Genomic DNA, 22,474 nt, shown 5'->3' with positions numbered 1-22,474 from the left:
CAATGGGCGCGCGGCCTGGGGGCGGAGGCCCAGGTTCCAAACGCTCCGCGGCGCCATGGGCTGAAAACTCAACCGAGATGGAATCTCCCAGTCTGAACCGGTTTCAACCGGTTCCGAGTTTGAGGCACTAGGAGGAGGGGGAGAAGCGGCTGCAGCGGCCGCGGCAGGAGCAGCGGGAGCTTCAGCATCAGCAAGAGCAACAGTAGCTACAGCCCCGGCGGCCGTGCCTGTTCCAGCCTTTGCTGCAGCAGTCGTGCAACCATCCCGAGGGGGAGGGGGGAGCCACCAGTCGCTGAGGAGCACGCGAAGGGGGGAAAGTTTAGGCGAGCCCGGGTGGGGGGGCCGGCGCCGGAGCGGCGTGAGCGAGGGAGCCTTGTGTGGTAGGGGGAGCCGGACTGCAACTGGCGGCAGAGCGGCCCCGGCCGTACGGACTCGCGCTGCTGCTCCCGCCGCCGCCGCCGCCTGTGGCTGGAGGGTCCTGGGCTCTGTCTCCGGACTGGCCCGCTCCCCTCCCCCTTTCTTCCCTCCCCAGCCGGGCGGGAGCATTTATTCCTCGGATTAATTCCCCTTTTTGGTGGGGCGCGCGTGTGTGTGCGTGAGTGTGTGTTGGGTGGAGTTGTCCCTGGAATAGTAAATATTGAGCTCTTTTTTTCGGGGGGGGGCCCTATTCCGTTTTTTAATTTCTTTTTTTTTTAAGGTGGGAAAACTGTGAAACCCACCTTGATTTCCTCCCCTCTCCCTCCTCCCCACCTTCCCTCGCCCCAAGCCCGGACAAGGAAGCAAGAAGCAGTTGGTTGAATTTCTGGGTAAGTCGGCCGTGTGCTCGGGGCCGAGGGTCGGGCGGCGGCGTGAGGCGAGGCGAGCGGGCGGGCGGGCGGCGGGCGCGGGGCCCTCGGCGGAGCCTGCGATTGAATGGAAGCGCTTCTGTCGCTCGGCGATGGAGGCGGGGAGGTGGCCGCGGGAGGGGAGCGCTTGCTGGGTCATTGGCGTGTGCGGGTGGCGGTGGAGGAAGGCGAGGAGCGTGGTAGTGAGGTAGAGCCCCTGCGCGTGGGTTGAAGGGCTTTCCCAGTCCAAAGGGCTGGGGAGAGTTGGGGTGATTTCAGGAACGTCTCTGTAAATTATTAGGAGTGGAAGTTTCCAGAAATATTTAGTGCAGCAGCATTGAAACGTCCGCCTGCATCACGTGGCCCCCTTGGTGGAGAGCTTGGGATGGGGGAGGGAGGGGCTACCGAGTCCCTTCTGGTGGGGAAACTCGAAAGCCTTGTGGGTGGTTTTTGTTGTTGTTTTGTAGTGGAACAAGAAGTAGGAAAGGTGAGTTAATTCTCTTTTTCGTGGATCTGTAAGTGGGTTCCGCGTTGTAGGGTGTGTGTGTGTATGTGTTTTCGCCCAGGGCTTATGTGTCTTGTTGGTGGAATCATTTACTGCTGGTCATGGACAGTGAATGATGCCCTCCCAGATACTCCTTGTAATCTCCTGAGTTTGGGGTGGAGAGGAAGTGGTGGTAGTAGAGGATGCACTAAATACTCACCGAGGCGGGACCTCGGATCACTCAGAGGACATGCTGCATAGAGAATGGGGCGGTGAACTTAAGGCGCCGGGTCTAAATGCCTCCTCCGAGTATGGGCGGGGTGAGTGCGTGCTCCTGTGAGCTATAGTTAGAAGCGCTGAGAGTCGTTCGGGTGGGAAGCCAGGGGAGGGCGGGCCCTTCCTAGTGAGGCGTGTTTCTTACTGAATGAAGCAGGCGATTGCCCACACGCCGAAGTAGCAGTCTTTTGTAGCGTCTTGTTTCTGAGCTAATGTGAAGTTAACTTCAAGCAATGGTTAGGATTTTCTGGGTTTTGGGTGGCAATTGGTAGGTAGTGTGTCTCTGGAGTGGTGTTGAAGCGATATCGGCAATCACTTGTAGAGTCACAGCGTTGCTGGATGGTTCCCTACTGTACGAAATCCAGTGAGTGGAATTTAGGATTAGGGAACACAAACAAAGGGTATTTCTAGTGAACACTCTCCCTCCAAAGCTGTTTACTTAGTGCGTGATCTTAGGCTGGTAGTGGAAAGAATGTTTTGGAGGCTGTTTGATTTGAGCTACTAAATGTGCTTGGCATTGGCCACAAAGCAGCCATTTCTGGGTTACCTATAGTTGAATGGTAGGTAGGTAGGTCATTTGGAAGGTAACCGCTAGTTCTGACCATGGCCAGCAACTTTAAATTGGACCCTTCCCTCCATGTGACCAGCTAGCATCCAAATTCCTAAAGATGACCAATTTGAAAATGAAACTTGAGGGACAGTTGATTAGTCATTATTAAACTTAAATTGTGGTATTGCCAAGAAAAAGTTGATTGCAGTTTTTAACCATAAAGTCCAAAATTCTGTTTTAAGCTGTAAAACTTATGGCCCTTGAAGGTAGTGGAATCAGCCATTTGTGGAGTTTATTTTGTCTTATAAATTAGTATTTAGATCTGTTTCTGCTTTGAGGCACTGTCTCACTGTGTACTCCAGTCTGGCCTTGGTGCTTTCACCTTTTTGAGGTTACAGATTGCTAGCCCTTTCATCTCTTGCAGGGGGTTTGTTTTGTTTGAGCCTCAAGTCGATGAGGCTGCTGGCCTGGTTGTTAATCTGCCTTTCACCTTCCAAGAGCTTGGATTGCCAGCACAGTGTGATGCCATTGCCAGGCAGTTTCTTTATTTTTACATTAGTGTATTTTTAAGCATTTCTTTATTTATGTGACAGAATGTTTGGACTCTGTATATGGGTGTTGCTATTTTCATGTGAATGCCTGCATGAGAAAAAAGGGCATTGGATCCCATTATGTAGGTGGTTGCTGGGAACTGAACTCAGGACTCCTCAAAGAACAGCCAGTGAGTGCTCTTAACCACTGAGAGTCTTGACCTGATTTTTAATTACTTGAAACAGACCTCAAACTCTGTGTAGGTAAGGATGGTCTTGATCTTGAGTCTCAAGAACACTGGGATTACAGAAGCACATAACCACCCAGGTTTCAAACCCAGGGAGGGCTTCTTGCATAGTAGAACACTTTACTGAGCCAAGTCTAATCCTTTGATTTATTGTAACTAATATGTATTTTAATGAAACCTTTGCATTGAAATTGAAGTTGTGTCATCAGCACCACAGATAAATATGAAATTAAATAATACAAATAAGTCAAATGCAGAAAATGCTGGCCTTATCTGTGTTTTGAGACACTCTCACTGTGTGGCCTTGGCTGGATGAAAGCTGTGGGTGACCACACCTGGCCTTGTTTTTTTTTTTTTTTTTTTTTTTTTTTTTTGTTTTTTGTTTTGTTTTGTTTTTCGAGACAGGGTTTCTCTGTAGCTTTGGAGCCTATCCTGACACTTGTTCTGGAGACCAGGCTGGCCTTGAACTCACAGCGATCCGCCTGCCTCTGCTTCCCGATTGCTGGGATTAAAGGTGTTTGCCACCAACACCCGGCCTGGCCTTGTTTTTTATTCAGGATCTCTGCAGTCCAAGATGTCCTGGAATTCACATCTTCACCTTCACCTCCTAGGAGCTGGGGTATAGGACTAAACCACCAAGCCCCACTTTGTACAGGTTTCAAACTGCTGTTTAAAAAAGGGTAGGGCTGAATGGCTCAGGAGTTAAGAATACCTACTGCTTTTGGTGAGGACCTAGCACACATTCTGGGTGGCTCATAATCACTAACTCCAGCTCAGGTGGAATCTGACATCACTGGCCTCTGGGCACCTTCACTCAGTTGTACATACTCAAACAAATACATGTAGAATTAAGAAATATCTTGGGGCTGGAGAGATGGCTCAGTGGTTAAGAGCACCGACTGCACTTCCAAAGGACCTGGGTTCAATCCCAGCACACACAGCTCACAACTGTCTGTAACTCCAAGATCTCACCCTCACACAGGCCTACATGCAGGCAATGCACATCAAGACAATAAATAAATAAATAATTTTTAGAAAAATATCTTAAAATCACAACTTTTTCTTACCCAGTTCAAAAACTATATGCTATCATAAAAACTGTGTGTATCATTTTCAGATCCTGGAAGGTTTCTAAACACTGCTCTAAAAAGTGTCATGGATATACTTAAGGTATTCTCTTTAAATGATGTGCAGAATTTGTTTAAATTTGAGCCAGAGGTTCACACCTGTAGTACAGTGTCTGGAAGTAGAGTCAGAAGAATTGCCTCATAGGTGATGTTCACAGGCATCTCTATACTTGTAAGAGGATTCTACTGCTGAGGCACTTGTACAAACCAGGCCTGTAATCCCAGGCTGTGCTGAGTCTGTGACAGAAGGATGACAAGTTTAAGGGTTTCCTGTGCTAGAGAGTGAGTTCAATGCCAGCTAGCAACTTATACTTAGGAGACGCTATCAGAAAATAAAACCAAGTGGTGGAGGAATAGCTCAGTGATGGTGTGTTGTGTCTGTGAAAAGGTGGCAGAATACTTTTGCGTGTGTGCACTCAAGGTAAGAGGTCAATTTGTGGGGGTCAGGTCTCCGTCATGGAGGGGGGAGATCCTTTGGATTGAACTCTGGTTACTTGGCTGCAAGAGCATTAGCCACTGAGCCATTTTGTTAACCCCTTTGTCCAGAATTTTTCGGTTGCTTTATTTTTGTTTGGGGGCAGCATTTATTATGTGACTCTGGCTGTCCTGGAATTGGTTGTGTACACCAGGCTTCACAGAGCTTCACCTGTCTCTGACCCCCTGGCTTTTATTTCACCACCAAATCCAGCCTTACATTTTGTTTGTTTTGAGACAAGGTTTTCTGTATATCCCTGGCTTTCCTGGAACTCACTCTGTAGACCAGGCTGGCCTCGAACTCACCGAGATCCACCTGCCTCTGCCTTCTAAGTGCACTAAAGGTGTGCACTACACCTGACTTGATCTAAACCTTCTGATGCTGGTATTAGAGGCATGAGCCACAATTCTCTTTGCCCCAGGATAGTTTTTCAAAGCTATTGACTGGTTAAATCAATAGTGCTACGCGCTTTTTTTGGTGGCACGGTCAGAGTGCCTTATAATCAGGGAGCACCTTATTTATCTTTATTCCATCCTCCTCTTTTGAGACAGTATTACTCTGTAGTCCAGGCTAATTTTGGATCCATAATAATTATGCTTGGTTCTTACAGTATAATTTTTCCTCTTGATCATATGTTCAAGGGATGTGTATGCTTGAAGATTTTGATTACTTTTAGATAAGATCTTACTGTGTGTCCCAGTGTGGCATGGCACTTGTCAGTAGATGTAGCCCAGGTTGGTTTCAAATTAGAGGCCTTGCCTCAGTCTTACAGGTGCTGGGATTATATGCATATGATGCTATCTATACTCTTGGTGTGGATGGTATTTTAGTGCTCAAACACAGTTGAGGGTGGAAAGTAATGTTACGTCGTTTGAATGTAGAAAATAAATTCTGTAGGGGTTAAGGGTATTGGGTTCTAAGATGTTTGCTGGTTCTATTATGAACAATACAAAGTAAATGTTTTAACACTGTCCTGTCTGAGATGTTCATACTACACTAATCAACAAAAGATTTGCTTAGGATGATTTTTTTTTAAATCCTTGAAATCACATTTAAAATTTTGAAATGAGAACTTGTAAAGAGGGCTGGGCATAAAGGTGGTGAGTGCTTGCCTAGCATGCCATCCCCAGCGCTTTGTAAACTGGACATGGCACACAGGAACTGGAGAAGAAAGGAGAGTCAGAAGTTCAAGGTTGGTTGGGAGGTGGTGGCACGCACCTTTTGTCTCAGCACTTGGGAGGCAGAGGCAGGCAGATCTCATGATCTACAAAGCAAGTTTCAGGACAGAGAAACTCTATCTTACTCGGTTAAGTTCAAGGTCATTCTTGGCAATATGGAGTTTCAGGTGAGCCAGGGCTAGGGACCATGACACAAACACTGAAAAGGTCAAGACAAGCAACCTATAGGTAGCTTGGTCATGGTCACACACTCCTGTATGTAGTTCCCACCCTTGGGAGGCTGGTGGCTTACATAGTGAAACCCTGTCTCTGTCCCCCCACACTTACCCTTACCTCTCCCCAAAAGAAAACAAGTTTTAGGGCTATGGAATTATAATGGATTCACTTGAAAATTAAATTGGTGTATTTTATAAATCTAAGGGGGATAGTATACTAGGAAAATTGAATGAACCTATTAACTAATGTAGCTATAGCATATTAATAATTTTTGTTACTTTTATTTGTTTCATGATAGGTACAAATTTCTATATTCCAGGTGTTTGTATGAATAGTGTTAAAGTAAAATTACTCAAATAGAAAGTGTTAGCTACTGTTCAAACTTCAGTAACTTCACCTATTTTTCTTTTTTCTTTTTTCCAGTAATCTATGCCAGCAATTATGACAATGTTAGCAGACCATGCAGCTCGTCAGCTGCTTGATTTCAGCCAAAAACTGGATATCAACCTCTTAGACAATGTGGTGAATTGCTTATACCATGGAGAAGGAGCCCAGGTAAAGTAGATGACTAAAATTTTTATGAAGTTGTTAACAAAGCAATTGAGACTTTTTCTCCTTTTTATATGTTCCTTTTTAAATTTTTTTAAAATTTAAATTAGAAACAAGCTTGTTTTACATGTCATATCATTGGGAGCAGGGCCTAGAGACACCCCCCCCCCTCCACACCCGCCCATGTCTATGCTGAGAGAGTATCCCTCTGTGGAGAGGGCTCCCAAAGTCCTTGTGTACTAGGGATAAATACTAGGGATAAATACCACTACCAGTGGCCCCATAGATTGTCCAGACCTCCAAACTGACATCCTTGTTCAGGAGGTCTGGAATAGTCCTATGCTGGTTTCCCAGCTGTCAGTCTGGGGTCCATGAGCTCCCCCTTATAAAATATGTTCTGTAGTTTATTTTATGTGAATTTGGAATTGCTTTCTGATGTGAATTAGTCTGGGGAAAGGATTAATGTCGAATGTGGTTAAGAGGGAAGCTTAGGCATATATTTAGCCTGGGTTTTTTTGTTTGTTTGTTTTCCTTTTGTGACAGTCTCAACTGTAGACCAGGCTGGCCCCCAACTCATGGAGATCTGCTCATATCTGTGTGTGAGGGTTAAAGACATTTACCACCAATCCTGGCTCTTTTTTTTTAAAAAATGTGTGTTGTGGTGGGGGTGGGGGGCTGCCCTTAGAGGCCAGATACCCTGGAACTGGAGTTAAAGGCACTTGTAAGCCACCCAATTGTAGATGCTGGAACTCGACTCTGGAACTGAAACATCTCCTTAGCCTCTTGTCAGTTGTTAACTCCAAACACTTAATTATAAATGAAATAGAACCCTTCATGGGACTGGGTGGTGGTGACGGGGCACACCTTTAATCCCAGCACTGGGAGGCAGAAGCAGGTGGATCTCTGAGTTAGAGACCAGCCTGGTCTACAAGAGCTAGTTCCAGGACAGACTCCAAAGTCACAGAGAAACCTTGGGGAGAGGGAGGGGGGAACCTGCCATGGTGGCTACACTCCTTTAGTCCCAGTACTTGGGAGTCAGGCAGGCTGATTTGAGTTCCAGGACAGCCAGGGCTACACAGAGAATCCCTGTCTTGAAAAACAAACAAAAAATGACTAACGTGAAATAGAATGCATTATAAATTCTTTGCTAGTTATTAGAGTGTATTTGTGCTTGGTATAGTGATGCATACTTGTAGCCCAATACAAAAAATGCTTATTTGTACCTTTATATATGCTTAATATTTGGAGTTAAGTCTTTTATTTTAATGAATATGGGTGTTCTATCTGTGTGTCTGTGTATCAGTTTGTGCCTCGTACTCACGGAGGCCTGAAGATGGTGTCAGATTCCCCTGGACTAGTGTTACAGACATTGAGCCACCATGTCACACTGGGAATCAAACCTAGTAACTTTGGAAAGGCAGCCAGTACTTAGCAGCTGAGTCATCTCTCCCATCCCCTAATGTAGACTAGGCTGGCCCCAAACTCACAGATCTGCCTCCCAAGTGCTGGGACCCCCCCCACACACACACACACACACACACAGGGTTTCTTTGTGTGGCTTTGGAGCCTATCCTGGCACTCGCTCTGGAGAACAGGCTGGCCTCGAACTCACAGAGATCTGCCTGCCTCTGCCTCCAGAGTGCTGGGATTAAAGGCGTGTACCACCAACGCCCGGGCTTTTTTTTTTTTTTTTTTTTTTTAGATTTATTTATTTATTATGTATACAGTCTTGTGCCTGCATGCCAGCAGAGGGCACCAGATTGTCATTCAAGGTGGTTGTGAGCCACCATGTGGTTGCTGGGAATTGAACTCAGGACCTCTGGAAGAATAGCCAGTGCTCTTAATTGCTGAGCCAAGTGCTGGGATTAAAGGCATGCGCCACTACTGCCTAGCCTGCAAAAAGTGCTTTTAACTGATGAGCCATTTCCCCTTCTGTTTTGAGACAAGATTTTGCTGTGGGTGCTAAACTGGCCTGGACCTCCATGTAGCCATGGCTGGCTTCATCTTTCCAAGTACCAAGATTTTTAAAAAGTACAGAGAAGGTAGAAGCAGCCAGGTGGTGGTGGTGGTGCACCCCTTTAATACCAGAATGGGGAGGTAGATCTCTGAGTTCCAGGCTCACCTGCTCTACAAGGCAACAGAGAAACCCTGTTTTGGGGCGGGTAGAAGCAAGAGCATCAGAGCTTAAGGCCCTCCCGAATTGCATGACAACATAACCATGATCCCCCCTCCCCCAACAGTTTCTCTGTAACAGTCCTGGCTGTCCTGAAACTCACTTTGTAGACTAGGCTGGTTTTGAACTCAGAGATCCACTTGCCTCTGCCTCTGCCTCCTGAGTACTGGGCCTTCACCACACGTAGCATAAGCGTTTTTGTTTATGAGAGCACTAGGTTAGCTTTCCTAAGTAAAGGCTTTATTTCCAGTAACAAACTGACAAGTCAGGTGTAGAAATTGTAACCTATCACATGACATAATTGTCTGTTGCTGTTCTTTGAGATGGGATCTCATACCCTAGTATGACCATAGAATAGACTTCAAATGAAGCTCAGGATGACCTTGAACTTCCTGTTTTTCTGTTTCTACCTCCATAGTGCTAGGATTACATGTCCCACCACACCACCCAGGGCTTCTCACATGCTTCTCGACCAACTGAGCATTGTCTACAGAATTTTGTTGTCTGTTTTTAGGGGGCAAATTTGGAGGATTGCCTTCAGTTGCTCTTGAATTGTGATCCTTCTTCCTCCACCTATAGTAGGATTGCATGCAAATGCCATTCATCATGCCCAGCTTTGTTATATACATTAATTTTCTTATGGATACCATAGTTGTTACTCTTAAAGCTACATTTATAAAAGGTTTCTTACAAGATTTTGGAAAGTTAGTGATACAGTCTATAAAGCACACTCTGGTTAATAAGAAGGGGCCGTTATTTAAGCCATCAGACCTGTAATCTCAGCCCTGAATGCTGAAGCAGAATGATCACAAGTGTGGGAATGCCTGTGTAAGTTAGCAAGATTCGTCTCAAAATTTAGAACAATCTAGAAATACTAATTGTGTGGTTTGAACTTTGGTTCAAACTCCAGTGTTGCAGAAGTGGAAAAGGAAAGGTATATTTTGGAGTATATTCTTGGGGAAAAGATTAAGCATGATTTGATTTCATCATTTTTTTCTTTTGTTCTTGTAATAGGTGGTTAAAATGTAAAGTAAAATTTATGCACTTTGGGAATGAGTCCTAGCTGGCAGAAGTAGGTCACTAAGGACAGGCCTAGAAAGTTAAGACTTTTCTGTTTCTCTAACTTGCTATGTAGACCATAAACTCAAATCAACATGCAACTGCTGGCATTAATGGTCGATGCCTCTATGCCCAGCAATGCTAAATAACAGTTTTCAAAATAAATGGTTAGAACCTAAGTTATGTTTTCGAAGCATGAACTAATTTATAGACAGAATTTTTGCCTATGTGGGGAGTATAGTAAGTTACTTAAACTGAGCCCTGGTGGTGGTGGGGCACACCTTTATCTCAGCACTTGGGAGGCATATAGGCAGAGGCAGTCGGATCTCTGAGTTCGAGGACAGCCTGGTCTGCAGAGTGAGTTCCATGACAGCTAGGGCTGTTACACAGAGAAACCCTATCTTGAAAAAAACAAAAAAGATACTTAAATTGTAATGCCTGGAGGCTGGCCCATCAGTAAAGAACTTGCTGCTCTTCCAGAGAATGGGTGGTGCTGAGCATCCATTTCAGGGAGATCACAAATACCTGCAACTCCAGTCCAGTCCCTGAGGGAATTCCGTGCCCACTTTTAAAGTCCCGCTCATTCATTTTTTTTTGTGTGTGTGTGTGTGTGTGTGTGTGTGTGTGTGTGTGTGTGTGTGTGTGTGTTTGCTTTTGTTTTTGTTTTTTTTTTCAGTTTTGGGGGTGAAGGATTTGAAGAAGACTTTCTCTGTGGCTTTGGAAGCTGTCCTGGAACCAGTTCTTGTAGACCAGGCTGGTGTCGAACTCCCAAAGATCCCCCTGCCTCTGCCTCCCAAGTGCTGGGATTAAAGGCATGTGTTTTAAGGCAGGGTTTCTCTGTGTAACAGCTCTGGTGTCCTGAACTAGTTCAAACTCACAGAGATAGATCTGCCTGCCTTTGCCTACCAAGTGCTGGGATTAGAGGCGTGTACCACCACCAACCTGCAAAAAGTCTTTTTAAAAAATACTGTATTATTAGGTATTTTTCTAATTTTAGCCAGTTAGTCCAAAGGGGGAAAATACTAAGTGAAGAGCGGATGTGTTTTTCTTTTGAGACAGGGTTTCTCTGTATTGCTTTGGAGTCTGTCCTAGCACTCACTGGAACTAGCTCTTGTAGACCATGCTGGCCTCTAACTCACAGAGATCTACCTGCCTCTGCCTCCCGAGTGCTGGGATTAAAGGCGAGCACCACCAATGTCTGGCTGTTTTTCAATATTGTGTTTTATTTTGAACTCTCCTATTGCTAAGCAGTAAAAATGCTTTTACATTTATTAGAAATACTAGACTTTTTCCTTCTTTACTTTTTGCTCAAACCCTTTTGAGATTTTAAGAAAATAGAAATATTATATAAGAAGAATGGAAAATAGGGCAAAATAAAGAAGATACTATAGTACAAATACTGCTGTTAACTTGGAAACATGAGGTTATAACTAATAGCAAAGAACATGTTATCTGTGGGGTGGAACAAAAGTTTACAATGTGGAAAGTATTTACATATGCAGTGCTCAGCACATCAAATGATCTGACTTACCTGAAGCTGGTGTGATGCAGGAAGGAGAATGGGGCAGGTAAATCCTGAGTTCAAGGTAAACAGTCATATGAGGCAGAAGCAAGAGGATTGTAGCTTCCCAGCCAGCCATGACTACATAGTGAAGCCATGTCTACTGAATATGCTTTAGTCCTAGATTAGTCATATTACTATTTTGGATTTTCATCATTTATCTTAGGATGGACAGATGGATACCTTCTTAGAGCTGTAAGTCTCTTGACAAAATGAAATGGAAAATGTATCTAAGTGGCTGGGCATCATGGTTTATGCACCTGTAATTTCAGTGCTCTGGAGACTGAGGCAAGAGCATCACAAGTACAATGTTACTGGCTATATGGATGGACCCTAACTTGAAGAACACAAGGGCTGAAGAGGTGACTAGCTCAGGCCTTAAGAGTACTTGTTCTAGACCACCCAGGTTTAATTCCCAGAACCTGAGTGGCAGCTCACAATCATCTGTAGCAGTTATAGGGGATCCAGTGCTATCTGGCACCAAGCACAAAGTATGCTCATGGTACACATAGATAAGTGCAGGCAAAACACTCAAATACAAAGCTTTCCAGCAAACAAAAAACAGTCAGGTTAGGTACCTGAGTTCTTTCTAGTTAATTCCAGGAGTTTTTCAGGTGCGTTTTGGAACTACAATGTATTTTGAATGTATTTCTGAAAGGGTGGTGTATATGCAAGTGCCCTCAGGCCAGTAGAGGATGTTGTTGTTAGATCCCCTCCATCTGGAATTAATAGGCAGTTGTGAGCTTCCTAATGTGGGTCCTCTGGAAGAACAACCAGTGTTCATAACCACTGAACCATCTCTGGCTCTCATCCTGCTGGTAACTAAACCTGTAACCTCCAAGCCATCTCTCCAGCCCCTAAAAGATGGGTTTTGTTTGTTTTGTTTTTCAAGACAGAGTTTCTTTGTGTGGTCCTGGCTGTCCTGGAATTCACTCTGCAAACCAGGCTGGCCTCAAACTCAAGAGATCCACCTGCCTCTGCCTCCCAAGAACTGGGATTAAAGGCATGCACCACCCCTGCCCACCCGGCGTTTTCTTTGGTTTGAAAGACAGGATGAGAGCCAGAGATGGCTCAGTGGTTAAGAACACTGGTTGTTCTTGCAGAGGACCTAGTTTCAGTTTCCAGCACCACATGGTGGCTCCCAACTAGTCCTAGAGATCCAAAATACTCTTCTGGTCTTCACAGGCACTACATGCACATTGGTGCACAGGCAGAATTGATTTCATATAGCTGAAGCTCGCCTGGCTTCCTGATCTTACTGTATATACCTTCCAATTTCTGGGACTACAATTGTAAGCATTTTGCCTGGCTCCAAAAGTAGTATATAGTGATTAATAAGATCATGATGAATATGATACTAGCTTACTTCAAAATAAGCTTCTCCCCCATTCCCTTTTTTGAAACAAAGTAAATCTCTGTGTCCCTATGTGGTCTAGGCAGACAGTCTTTCTGCTTTACCCTTTTTTGTTTTGTTTTAGAATTTTACTTTATTTGCCTTTTGAATGCCAAGATTACAGGTGCTTATAAATTTGTGGAAATGGAGGAAGGATCCAGTTTAGCTACAAAATAACAAAGTCAAAAAGATGTGAAAAGATGAAGCTTTTAAGAAAAGAGTATCAGGGCCAGGTGGTGGTGGCACACACCTTTAATCCTAGCACCTGGGAGGCCGAGGCAGGTGGATGGATCCTCTGAGTTTCGAGGCCAGCCTGGTGTACAGAGCTAGTTCCAGGACATCTAGGGCTACACAGAGAAACCCTGTCTTGAAAAAACAAAAAGGAAGAAGAACCAAGAAAAGAATGCCAGTAGACTAAAAACTTTGAAATGTGTTAAATCATAGAAATTAGACATAGTAATGTTACCATGCCTAAATCTTTAAAACTACATTAAAAGCAAAAGACAAATTGATGAAGAGCTGTCCTGAAACTTAACTCTATAGTTAACCAGGCTGGTCTCAAACTCAGATGCCCTTGCCTCTTACTCCTGAGTCTGGGATTAAAAGCATGTGGCACCACACCTTGTCTGTCAGTTTTGAGGCTTGGTAGCTTGCTCGCCTTGAACTCTTGATCCAGCTCCTGGAGCTGGGATTATTAAAGGCATGGGCCAAAACATTTGGCTAAGTATATATTCTATATATATATACATATATATATATTCTATTTGAATGAAGCTCATGTAGCCCAGGCTGGACTCAGAACTTACAGATCACAGATCCTCCAGCCACTCCTGAAACTGGGGCTTTGCTTATTCTAAGCTTGTATTTTGCCACTGAGTTCTTAACAAACCCTTCCTTGATTAAATGCAAGTTCAGTTTAATGAACCAGATTTGTGGAAAAGGCTTATATATTCCAAAGAAATAAAATCCATTCCTTGTCTCCCTTTCCTTAAAACGTCTCTGTAGCCTTGATTGTCTGAATTCAGTAGCCATGTATCTCAGTATTTTTTTTTTACCTCAGTATTTTTAGTGTTAGGCTCGCAGGCATGCATTATTGAAAAAAAGTATATCTGCATCTATGTGAGTTTGAAGGTCAGAGGACAAACCTGCAGGAGCTGATTCACTGTACCAAATGGGTTCTGGGGATGGAATATGTGCCATCAGGCTTGGTGGTCTCACTAATGAGAGTGGTTTGAGCTTCTGGGTAGCTAGAGAGCTAGGGACTCTTAACCTTACCCCAATCCCCTGAGTAGTTGGGATCACAGCCTGTACTCCCAAGTCTGATGAGCTTGTACTTCTGTAAGAATTCATCTCTCAAATATTTGTTTCCAGAAGGTAGAAATACCACTGTTTTGTTAGGTTTGTGCCTTTCTCCATACTTTAAGAACACATTAGCTTAATTCTTTTTGTATACTATTTCAGCAAAGAATGGCTCAAGAAGTACTGACACATTTAAAGGAACATCCTGATGCTTGGACACGAGTCGACACAATATTGGAGTTTTCACAGAACATGAACACGAAAGTAAGCAAGTGGTGGTTTTAAAATTTTGTTATTCTTTTCTTCCAGTCTTAAACTTTGAGGAAGGTATCTCATTTTTAGTATTAGCATTTGTTACCAAAGCATTTTATATTGCTAACTTACTTCAAAATTATTCTAGAGCTTAGAATTAAGTCTTGCAAATAGTCCTATTAATTATGAATGAAGTTTTTGTGATTGGGACTAGTGTTTTTTTTTTTTTTTTTTTTTTTTTTTTTTTTTTTTTTTTTTTTTTTTTTTCTTCTTTTTGGGGGTGGGAGTTTTTTTCCTTTTGGAACATGTATATAGATCTTAGTAGCTTTTAAGTTTTAAAAGTTATTCAGAGATGAGACTTGACAAATTATTTTGGGCAAGTAATCAATATAATATAGGTTAGACACCATCAACACCCAATAGTGTGGACAGCTTAAACCCTACTCCATGGTACCAGTGTTTTTAGTGATACAGCACTCAGCTCTTATTTGCAATTGAAAATGTTATTACTCGGGGCTTTTTTTTTTTTTTTTCCTTGAGTTTGAACAGAAGGGTTGATCAAAATGTGTTTTGACTGTTTAATGCTTGATGATTCACGCTTCTCTTTAAACGCCTTAAAGTAATAAAATACCATGGCATTCTGTTTAATACACAAAAGGTTTCTACTTGATATACATGTGTTAAAACAGAAAATAGCCATGTGCACATCTGTTTATGAAATCAGAGTGTGTTAGTTAACAGTTTAAAAATATTAATTAGTTTTGACATCTTGGTAATTTTTAAGACAAAAATACAGCCCAGAACTTCCTCAAAGTGCTAACCTTAAGTAACATAACAGTGTTTGCCTGTTTGCTTGCCTGGTAAAGTTTGCTTTTTATACTGACAGACATTACTAATGTTTAAGTTGATTTATCAACAGTATTTTTAAAAACTCAAATTTGTCTTGTGAAAAATGAGATGATTAGAGGAACAGAAAGAAAGCAACAGGTAAAGAATTCTTCAATTTACATAAATTACAAATGATTTGGTGCTAAATTTATGCACTATGACATTTGGCTTTTATGCAATCATTTTTTTTTCTTTAAAGATGTTAACACTACCTGATATTAATCATAATGTTCCATTATGTTGATTGCTTGTAATAGGAAGAAAAGGGGTGTCTTCCTGTGCAACTACACAGCTAGGCTTTGACGGCAGGCCTCCACAAGGTCTACCCTTTTGATTCCCTTTAACTGAATTCTGTTCATCAATTGTTTTTGTTTCATGGGTGGTGGGAGGGGAAGGGGGACTCAATGCATAAAATAAGTATTTCTAAGGGCTCAGAAATTTCTGCCATAGGGATCATTTCATGCGTTTGTTTTTTCATGTAGTCTTTGCTGTTATCTGTCCCTCATCTTCATAGCTCAGCAGTGGATAACTCAAGTTCTGAGATTTAAAGTAGAAGCAGGTGTTTACTTTTTTGGTTGTTAGTTTGTTTTTTAAAGATTGGTTCTCACTTCACATTTATGAAGAAAATTATTTTCCCAAAGGAATGAGAATTGTCTTTCCAAGTTTTATATCCAGAGTTGTTTCTGATGAGGAGAGGTTAGGGCTTAGATTACAGGATGGATACACATGCATGCACCTTTGACCATGTGTGCTGGATGCTTTTATTGGGCCCCCTTCCTCAACCTCCATTAGAAAGTTTTAAAGTATGAATTGTGTGTTCAGCAAGCTGAACCTACTGTTGTAATTGTAGCAAGAGCTGGAGTTAGTAAACCAATACTACATGACTAGAGTGTTAGTAAAGAATAAGTAAATTAATGAATATGATCGTAATGGAAGGGGGCATTTTCAATTGAGAAACAAAAATTAGGTCAAGTATAACAGACCTCTTACAAGTTTTTTTTTTAGTCTGACGGATTTATGGTGTTTAGTTTCTTTGTGCTTCGTGGGTCTTTTTAATTGGTTATTAGCAAGAGGACATATTCTGTAGCACAATGTGGTGTTCTGCTTTGTTTTTGTTTTGTTTTTTCCTTTGAGATCTTTAGGTAGTATGATCTATGCTTGAAAAATTTTAGAGTAGTAGCTTTTATGCTAACTTAGAGGAGCTTTAGTCTTTTTGTATGCTGCTGACCAGGGTAATAAGCTTCATTAGAGTGACACTTGATTCCTTAATATCAGAATTTGTTTTGGTCTTGTTCTTACTTTAGAAGACTTTAAGTAATGTTCTGCAAATGTAGAGTTTGAGTGGAGAGTGCAAAGAAATTATTTTTGTAAGGAATAAAATATTAAAATGAAAGAAAACAGCGGAAAAACATTTGAGCACAGTGTAGCTTGGGACAGTCTGTATTGTGCTTTGGCTAAAATGAGCATTTATATGATCCCTTTGGTTGAAATACTAATGCTCCTATCTTATTGTGTAAATGACTAACAATTTTAAAGATGAACTCTTATTCTCAGCCAAAACTTGCAATCTGAGGCTATGTCTGTGTGAATGAGTTTACCTTTCAGGTATTACAACCCGTTTTTAGAATCTTAATTCTTGAGGTGAAACAAAAAATACATTTTGGTTCCTTTTCTTCCTCCTGCCTATCTACACTAATTGGTCATCATAATAATGATCAGTAATAATTTAGCGAGTAAATCCTGGAGTATTATAAATTCTTAACTGTTGACTGTTTAGAGTGCATAAGCAGCAGAAGGGATAAAATGGATTCAAAGTGGTATCTGTTATTTACCTTTTTCACATATGAGTTACAGCTTACATGTTTGTAAAGGGATACCTGAAAGGTAGACACAGATTGCAACATGCATTTGTATTTTATTTTGACTGTGCACAAAAGTTTATCTTTAAATTAGTAGAAATAGAAACTGTATAAGGGTGGGGCTAGAATTGAAAATGAACCTGTGGGGTTTGTCTTGCTGCTCCTTAAGTAACACACCAGAGACGCTTACACTTGTGTAGAAAGTATATGTAGCAACACTTGATGTTTGGCTGCAAGCTTGTAGCTCCTAGAGGAGGATAGGAAGCTTGACAGCATCCAAGCTACTAAATTTAGGAGCCTGGTTGTGTTAATAATGTATGTGAGCCTATGAGCAGTCTTACACTGTGAATTCATATCTGGCTGTTATTTTTCCTTCTACAGATAAGCCCATTTGGCTGCTAAAGGGCTTTTTATTTGGTTCTTCCTCCTGGTGTGAGCATGTATAAACAGCAGGACGTTACATAGAGTAGTAAACAGTAAAATGAGGAAAATGCATGAAATTTCAGCTTATGGGTGAATAGATCCTTGTTTAATATGTAATTAAACTTGATAGCATAATGTTTTTGAAATGTTAGCTATAAATGTGTGTCTGTCCATTTGTGAATCCTGAATATCCTGGTCCTATGATAAGACACTCACATAATTCTGTTCTCCAATTTTCAGTATTACGGACTACAAATTTTGGAAAATGTGATAAAAACAAGGTGGAAGATTCTTCCAAGGAACCAGTGTGACGGTAGGAAAATATCTTAAGAGTAATTTATTAATGTTGCATGGCAGGCTGTTATTTGTGTAGGGCAGGAGGAGTAGGTTACCTTTTAGAGGAAAGAGACAACCATCACTTTGAGCAAACCTTGTTTAGAAAAATAAGAGCATGTACACATTTGTGTACACGTGTGCACTCAGGAAGCAAAGGCAGGTGGATCTCTGAGTTTGAGGCCAACTTGGTCTATAGAGTGAGTTCTAGCTCAGCCAGGACTATATAGAGACCCCCTGAGGAAGAAAGAAAAAAAGAAAGAAGGAACGAATGAACAAACATGGCCGTCTGACAATGAAGATCTTAGGTAGAGTACTTGCCTAGCATTTTGGGGAGGGGGATCACTGGGTCATCCTCAGCGTGACATGCACACCAAGTGAACACCTCTTGAGCTACTTTTGGGCATGGCTGGAGATTGTTTATGCTTAGCAGCTTGATTGAACTTGGGGAGAGGAGTATCAAATCAAGGCTTTTTAACCATTGTCTTTCTGAGGTTGCTTTATGTGAGGGATGATTTTCTAAATCTAAAATAAAAGTGTAGTGATGGCTACAGTTAATCTTAAATGTTTCTTCCTTCTGTATTGGAAAGGTGTGGTGGTTCCCACTTGTAACCCAGCACTCATAAGGTAGTGGAGGCAGGAGGATTGGGAATTCAAGTCCTGGGCTATATGAGATCCTCTCCACACCTATGTACACATATACCTACATATTCAAAACAAATAAATGTCATAGCTTTAACAAAAAAGAGACATAATATTTGATACTAATTAGAAAATTGAGGCCAGGTCTATAGCCTAGTGCTAGGGCACTTGTTAACCCTGCACAGCCTCTGAATTTGACTGCTTTATTTTATGCATATGGATGTTTTCTCTGCATATGTACCACATGTGTGCCTGATGCCTGGGGCAGTCAGAATGGGGTGTTGGATGCTCTGGAACTGTAGTTATGGGTGGCAATGAGCTATTAAGTTCACTAGTTGTGAACAGACTATGTGTGTTCTGGGAACCAAACCTGGGTTCTCTGGATGAGTGGTAAATGCATTTTTCTTTTAAGGTGGGTGTGGGCGTGTGTCCGACCATCTATCTCTCTCCATTGGTCTGTGTCCTTCATCTGTGAAGGCCAGAAGGAAGTGACCAATATTTTGGTACTTAAGTTAAAAGTGGTTATGAAACATCCTAAGTTGGTGATGGGTACAGAACACAGGTTTTCTGGAAAAGCAATGTGTCTTTAACTCTTGAGTTATCTTTCCAGCCCTGTTCCTTTCTGAATACATTTTTTTGTTCTTTTCCTGTGTGACTCAGGTGGTTTTGTAGGTAAGGATGGCATTGGACTTTTGGTTCCTTTGCCTCTACCTGAGGGCTGGGAATACAGGCTTGAATTCCCATAGCTTTGTGCTGATCAAACCTAGGACATTAAACATAGTAGACAAGCACCCTACCAGCTGAACTGCAGTCTTAGTCAAGTTCCATGGTGGCAGATATGAATCATCATACTTGGCTGAAGTTTAAGGTTTTTGGTTTTTCAAGACACGGTTTCTCTGTGTAGCTTTGGAGCCTATCTTGGCACTAGCTCTGGAGACCAGGCTGGTCTCGAACTCAGAGAGATCCCTCTGCCTCTGCCTCCGAGTGCTGGGATTAAAGGTGTGCGCCACCAACATCCAGCCGCGTGCGTGCGTTTTGTTTTTTTTTTACATTCCAACCTCGGTTTCTTTTCCTCTCTTCCCGCTACCCCTTCCCCCACCTCACATCTGCTCCTCTGAGAGGGTAAGGCCTCCCCTAGGAAGACTACTAAGTCTGTCTGATCATCTCATTGAGGCAGGATCAAGGCGCCTCTCCACCCCATACCTCTGTGTCTAGGCTGAGCAAGGTATCTCTCCTTATAGAATGGACTCCACAAAGTCAATTTGTGCTATAGTGTTATATCTTGGTCCCTCAGCCAGTGGCCTCATATATTGTCCCAGTCACACCATTGTCACCTATATTAAGGGAGTCTAGTTCAGTTTTATACTGGTTCCCCATTTGTCAGACTTGAGACCTGAGACCGTGATCTCTCACTAGCTCAGGTCAGCTGATTCTGTGGGTCTCCTATCATGGTCTCGATTCCTTTGTTCATATTATCGCTCCTCCCTCACTTTGGTTGTACTCCAGGACCTTTTTTTATTATTACACTGTAGTTTTAGCTGGGTGTGATGCACACTTGATCCCTGCTGCTTATTACACTGTAGTTTTAGCTGGGTGTGATGCACACTTGATCCCTGCTGCTCCAGGACAGCCAGGACTACATTGAGACCCTATCTGAAGAAAAAAGGAAAAACAAAAACTTTTTTTTTGAGACAGGGTTTCTCTGTGGCTTTGGAGGCTGTCCTGGAACTAGCTCTTGTGGACCAGACTGGGCTCGAACTCACAGAGATCCGCCCGCTTGCCTCTGCCTCCCGAGTGCTGGGATTAAAGGTGTGTGAAACCACTGCCTGGCAAAACATCTTATTTTTAAATTAAATTTTGTTTTGTTTTCTGTTCCCCAATACCACCACAGGACCTCTATGTGTCTTGTAGCAATTTAGACCAGGCTAGCCTTGGGAAGACAGGGCTAAAGGGGTACTTCACCATACCCATCTCTAATCAAGTCAATTCCATAGCACAAGGCCATTGTTTCAAAGTCTGTGGAGGCCAGCCTGAACTTCAAACCATGTATCTATTTAATCAAAGAATACATAACACTTGGTATATTTTCCTATAAAATTGATGTAATATCTTATAATTTTATTACACAAAAAAAATGTAGTAGTAAGATGGATAGCTTCTTTTGTGTGGGGGGGGGATAGCTAGTTTATAGTTAGCCTGTGACTACATATGTCCTGACACCACCACCACCACACCACACCCCCTGTTCTGGACCTCAACTCTGTAGACAAGGCTGGCCTTGAATTCGCAGAGATCCGCCTGCCTCTGCCTTCCAAGTGCTGTGATTAAAGGTGTGCACCATCACTACTCAGTTTTGTCTTGATTTTTCAAAAGTTCAAAAGTATGAAAAGCATACCCATAGGCATGTCAGTTATTCTGAGGTGTTTATCATCAAATCTAGGGGGGTTTTGTGTGTTGGGCAAGTATGGTCCTGAATATTTGTTAGCATGGTGTGAAAGTGTGATTTTGTTTTCTTAATAGAGTCACATTCCGGTGGCTCTGCGCACCTTTAATACTCATCATTGGGAGGCAGAGCCAGACAAATCTTGAGTTACAGGACAGCCAGACTACCTTGTTTCAAAAAAAAAACAAAAAAAGTCACATCTAGTTCAAGTTGTTGTGACAGTTCCTTTGCCTCAGCACTCTAAAGTGCTGGGGTTACAGGCATAAACCAACTCCCATGCCTATCTTACAAGAAGTTTTCCTTTTTTTTTTTTTTTTTTACACATTGTGTATAATCTTTTAATAGGGATAAAAAAATACGTTGTTGGCCTCATTATCAAGACATCTTCTGACCCAGCATGTGTAGAGGTAAGAAAATTCTTTGAAAATTATTAATTTTTGAATTTTGTTTTCTTTGTGTGCACACACATGAGAGTGCCTAAGTTCGAAAGTGTGGGTGTGGTGATCCTGGCAAGTGAAGAGAGTCAGTCAGTGCTCTTCTCTTCCTTCCATCCTGTGGGGCTGGAGATTGAAACTCATATGTTTGCAATGTAAACCATCTCTGAAAATTCAGAGATTGATGGTTTTTTAATTAAGTTTATTTATTGTGTGTGCAGTGTGTAAACAACTGGGTGCTTTTTGAGGTTAGAGGGAGACTTTTGGGAGTTGGTTCTCTCCTTATATTTTATAGGTCCAGAGAATTGGAACTCAGTTTGTCAGGCTTGGTAGCAGTTGGCTTTTCATGCTGAGCTCCCTTGATAGTCCCCAGAGAATGTGTTTGAGAAAGCAAACATTTAAATGTTAGCCTACTTTTAACAGTCATAAAAACATGTATATTTGTAGTACATCAGTAGTCATTTCTAATGCTTATGTTTGTGTTGTATTCTTTAGGCACTTGTTTAATGTGACCCCTTTCCCCTTTCCCTAGAAAGAAAAGGTGTACATTGGAAAGTTAAACATGATTCTTGTTCAGGTAAGCTTTATATTAGCCATCTTCCTCAGAAAATTTAAATGATTGTTACACTTAACATTTGCATCTGTTTAAACTTCCCCATCACATAGATATCTTTATAAAAAGGATTTGTATTTTAATTATGTGTATGTAGGTGTGTGTCTGTCTTGTTTTCTGGTGGATATGTGCATGTGAGTGGAGGTGCTCACAAATTACAAAGGTCAGAGGCATTTGAAAGCCCTGGGCCTGGAATTATAGATTGTTGTGAGTGACATGTGCCTGACATGGGTCCTGGGAACTGGGCTCTCAGGTGTTCTCCTTTTTTCTTCCCTGAGACAGGGTTTCTCCGTGTAATGGCCTTGGCTGTCCTGGAACTTGCTTTCTAGGCCAGGTTGGCCTTGAACTCATAGAGATCTGCCCCCCTCTGCCTCCTAAGTGTGCTACCTAACCGAACCTGAGTTTAGGTCTTTAGTTAACATTTGTTATAATGAGCCTGTGGTGATAAGAATCAACAATTATTTTAAGACTTCGGTTATATGGCTTCAGTGTAAATTGGACTGTATATTGGAGTTTGAAATTTTCAGTGCATCTCTTGGATTCTTAGACCAATAACAATGCATTCCCCTTATGTGGCTGGTCCAGTTCCAGTTTATATATCCTTACATGGAATTTGGCCTCCTAGTTAGTTTCCATACAGTCTTT

The 22,474-nt window shown here is 42.2% G+C and overlaps 1 protein-coding gene across 1 annotated transcript in view; it reads left to right on the top strand.

Annotated features, from left to right (window-relative positions):
• The first annotated feature begins 668 nt into the window (after positions 1 to 668).
• Positions 669 to 22,474, top strand: part of Xpo1 (exportin 1) — a 37,941-nt gene continuing 16,135 nt past the window's right edge. The window contains exons 1-6 of the mRNA XM_027388022.2: positions 669 to 806; positions 6,332 to 6,463; positions 14,105 to 14,206; positions 17,605 to 17,677; positions 21,128 to 21,189; positions 21,749 to 21,793. Of these exons, the coding sequence (XP_027243823.1) occupies positions 6,338 to 6,463; positions 14,105 to 14,206; positions 17,605 to 17,677; positions 21,128 to 21,189; positions 21,749 to 21,793 (408 nt within the window). The 5' untranslated portion in view covers positions 669 to 806; positions 6,332 to 6,337. The remainder of the gene's footprint in view (positions 807 to 6,331; positions 6,464 to 14,104; positions 14,207 to 17,604; positions 17,678 to 21,127; positions 21,190 to 21,748; positions 21,794 to 22,474) is intronic.

Source organism: Cricetulus griseus, assembly GCF_003668045.3.
Source record: "Cricetulus griseus strain 17A/GY chromosome 1 unlocalized genomic scaffold, alternate assembly CriGri-PICRH-1.0 chr1_1, whole genome shotgun sequence".
Lineage (NCBI taxonomy): Eukaryota > Metazoa > Chordata > Mammalia > Rodentia > Cricetidae > Cricetulus > Cricetulus griseus.
Note: the sequence above shows the minus strand (reverse complement) of the source record. Positions and strands in the feature narration are given on the sequence as shown.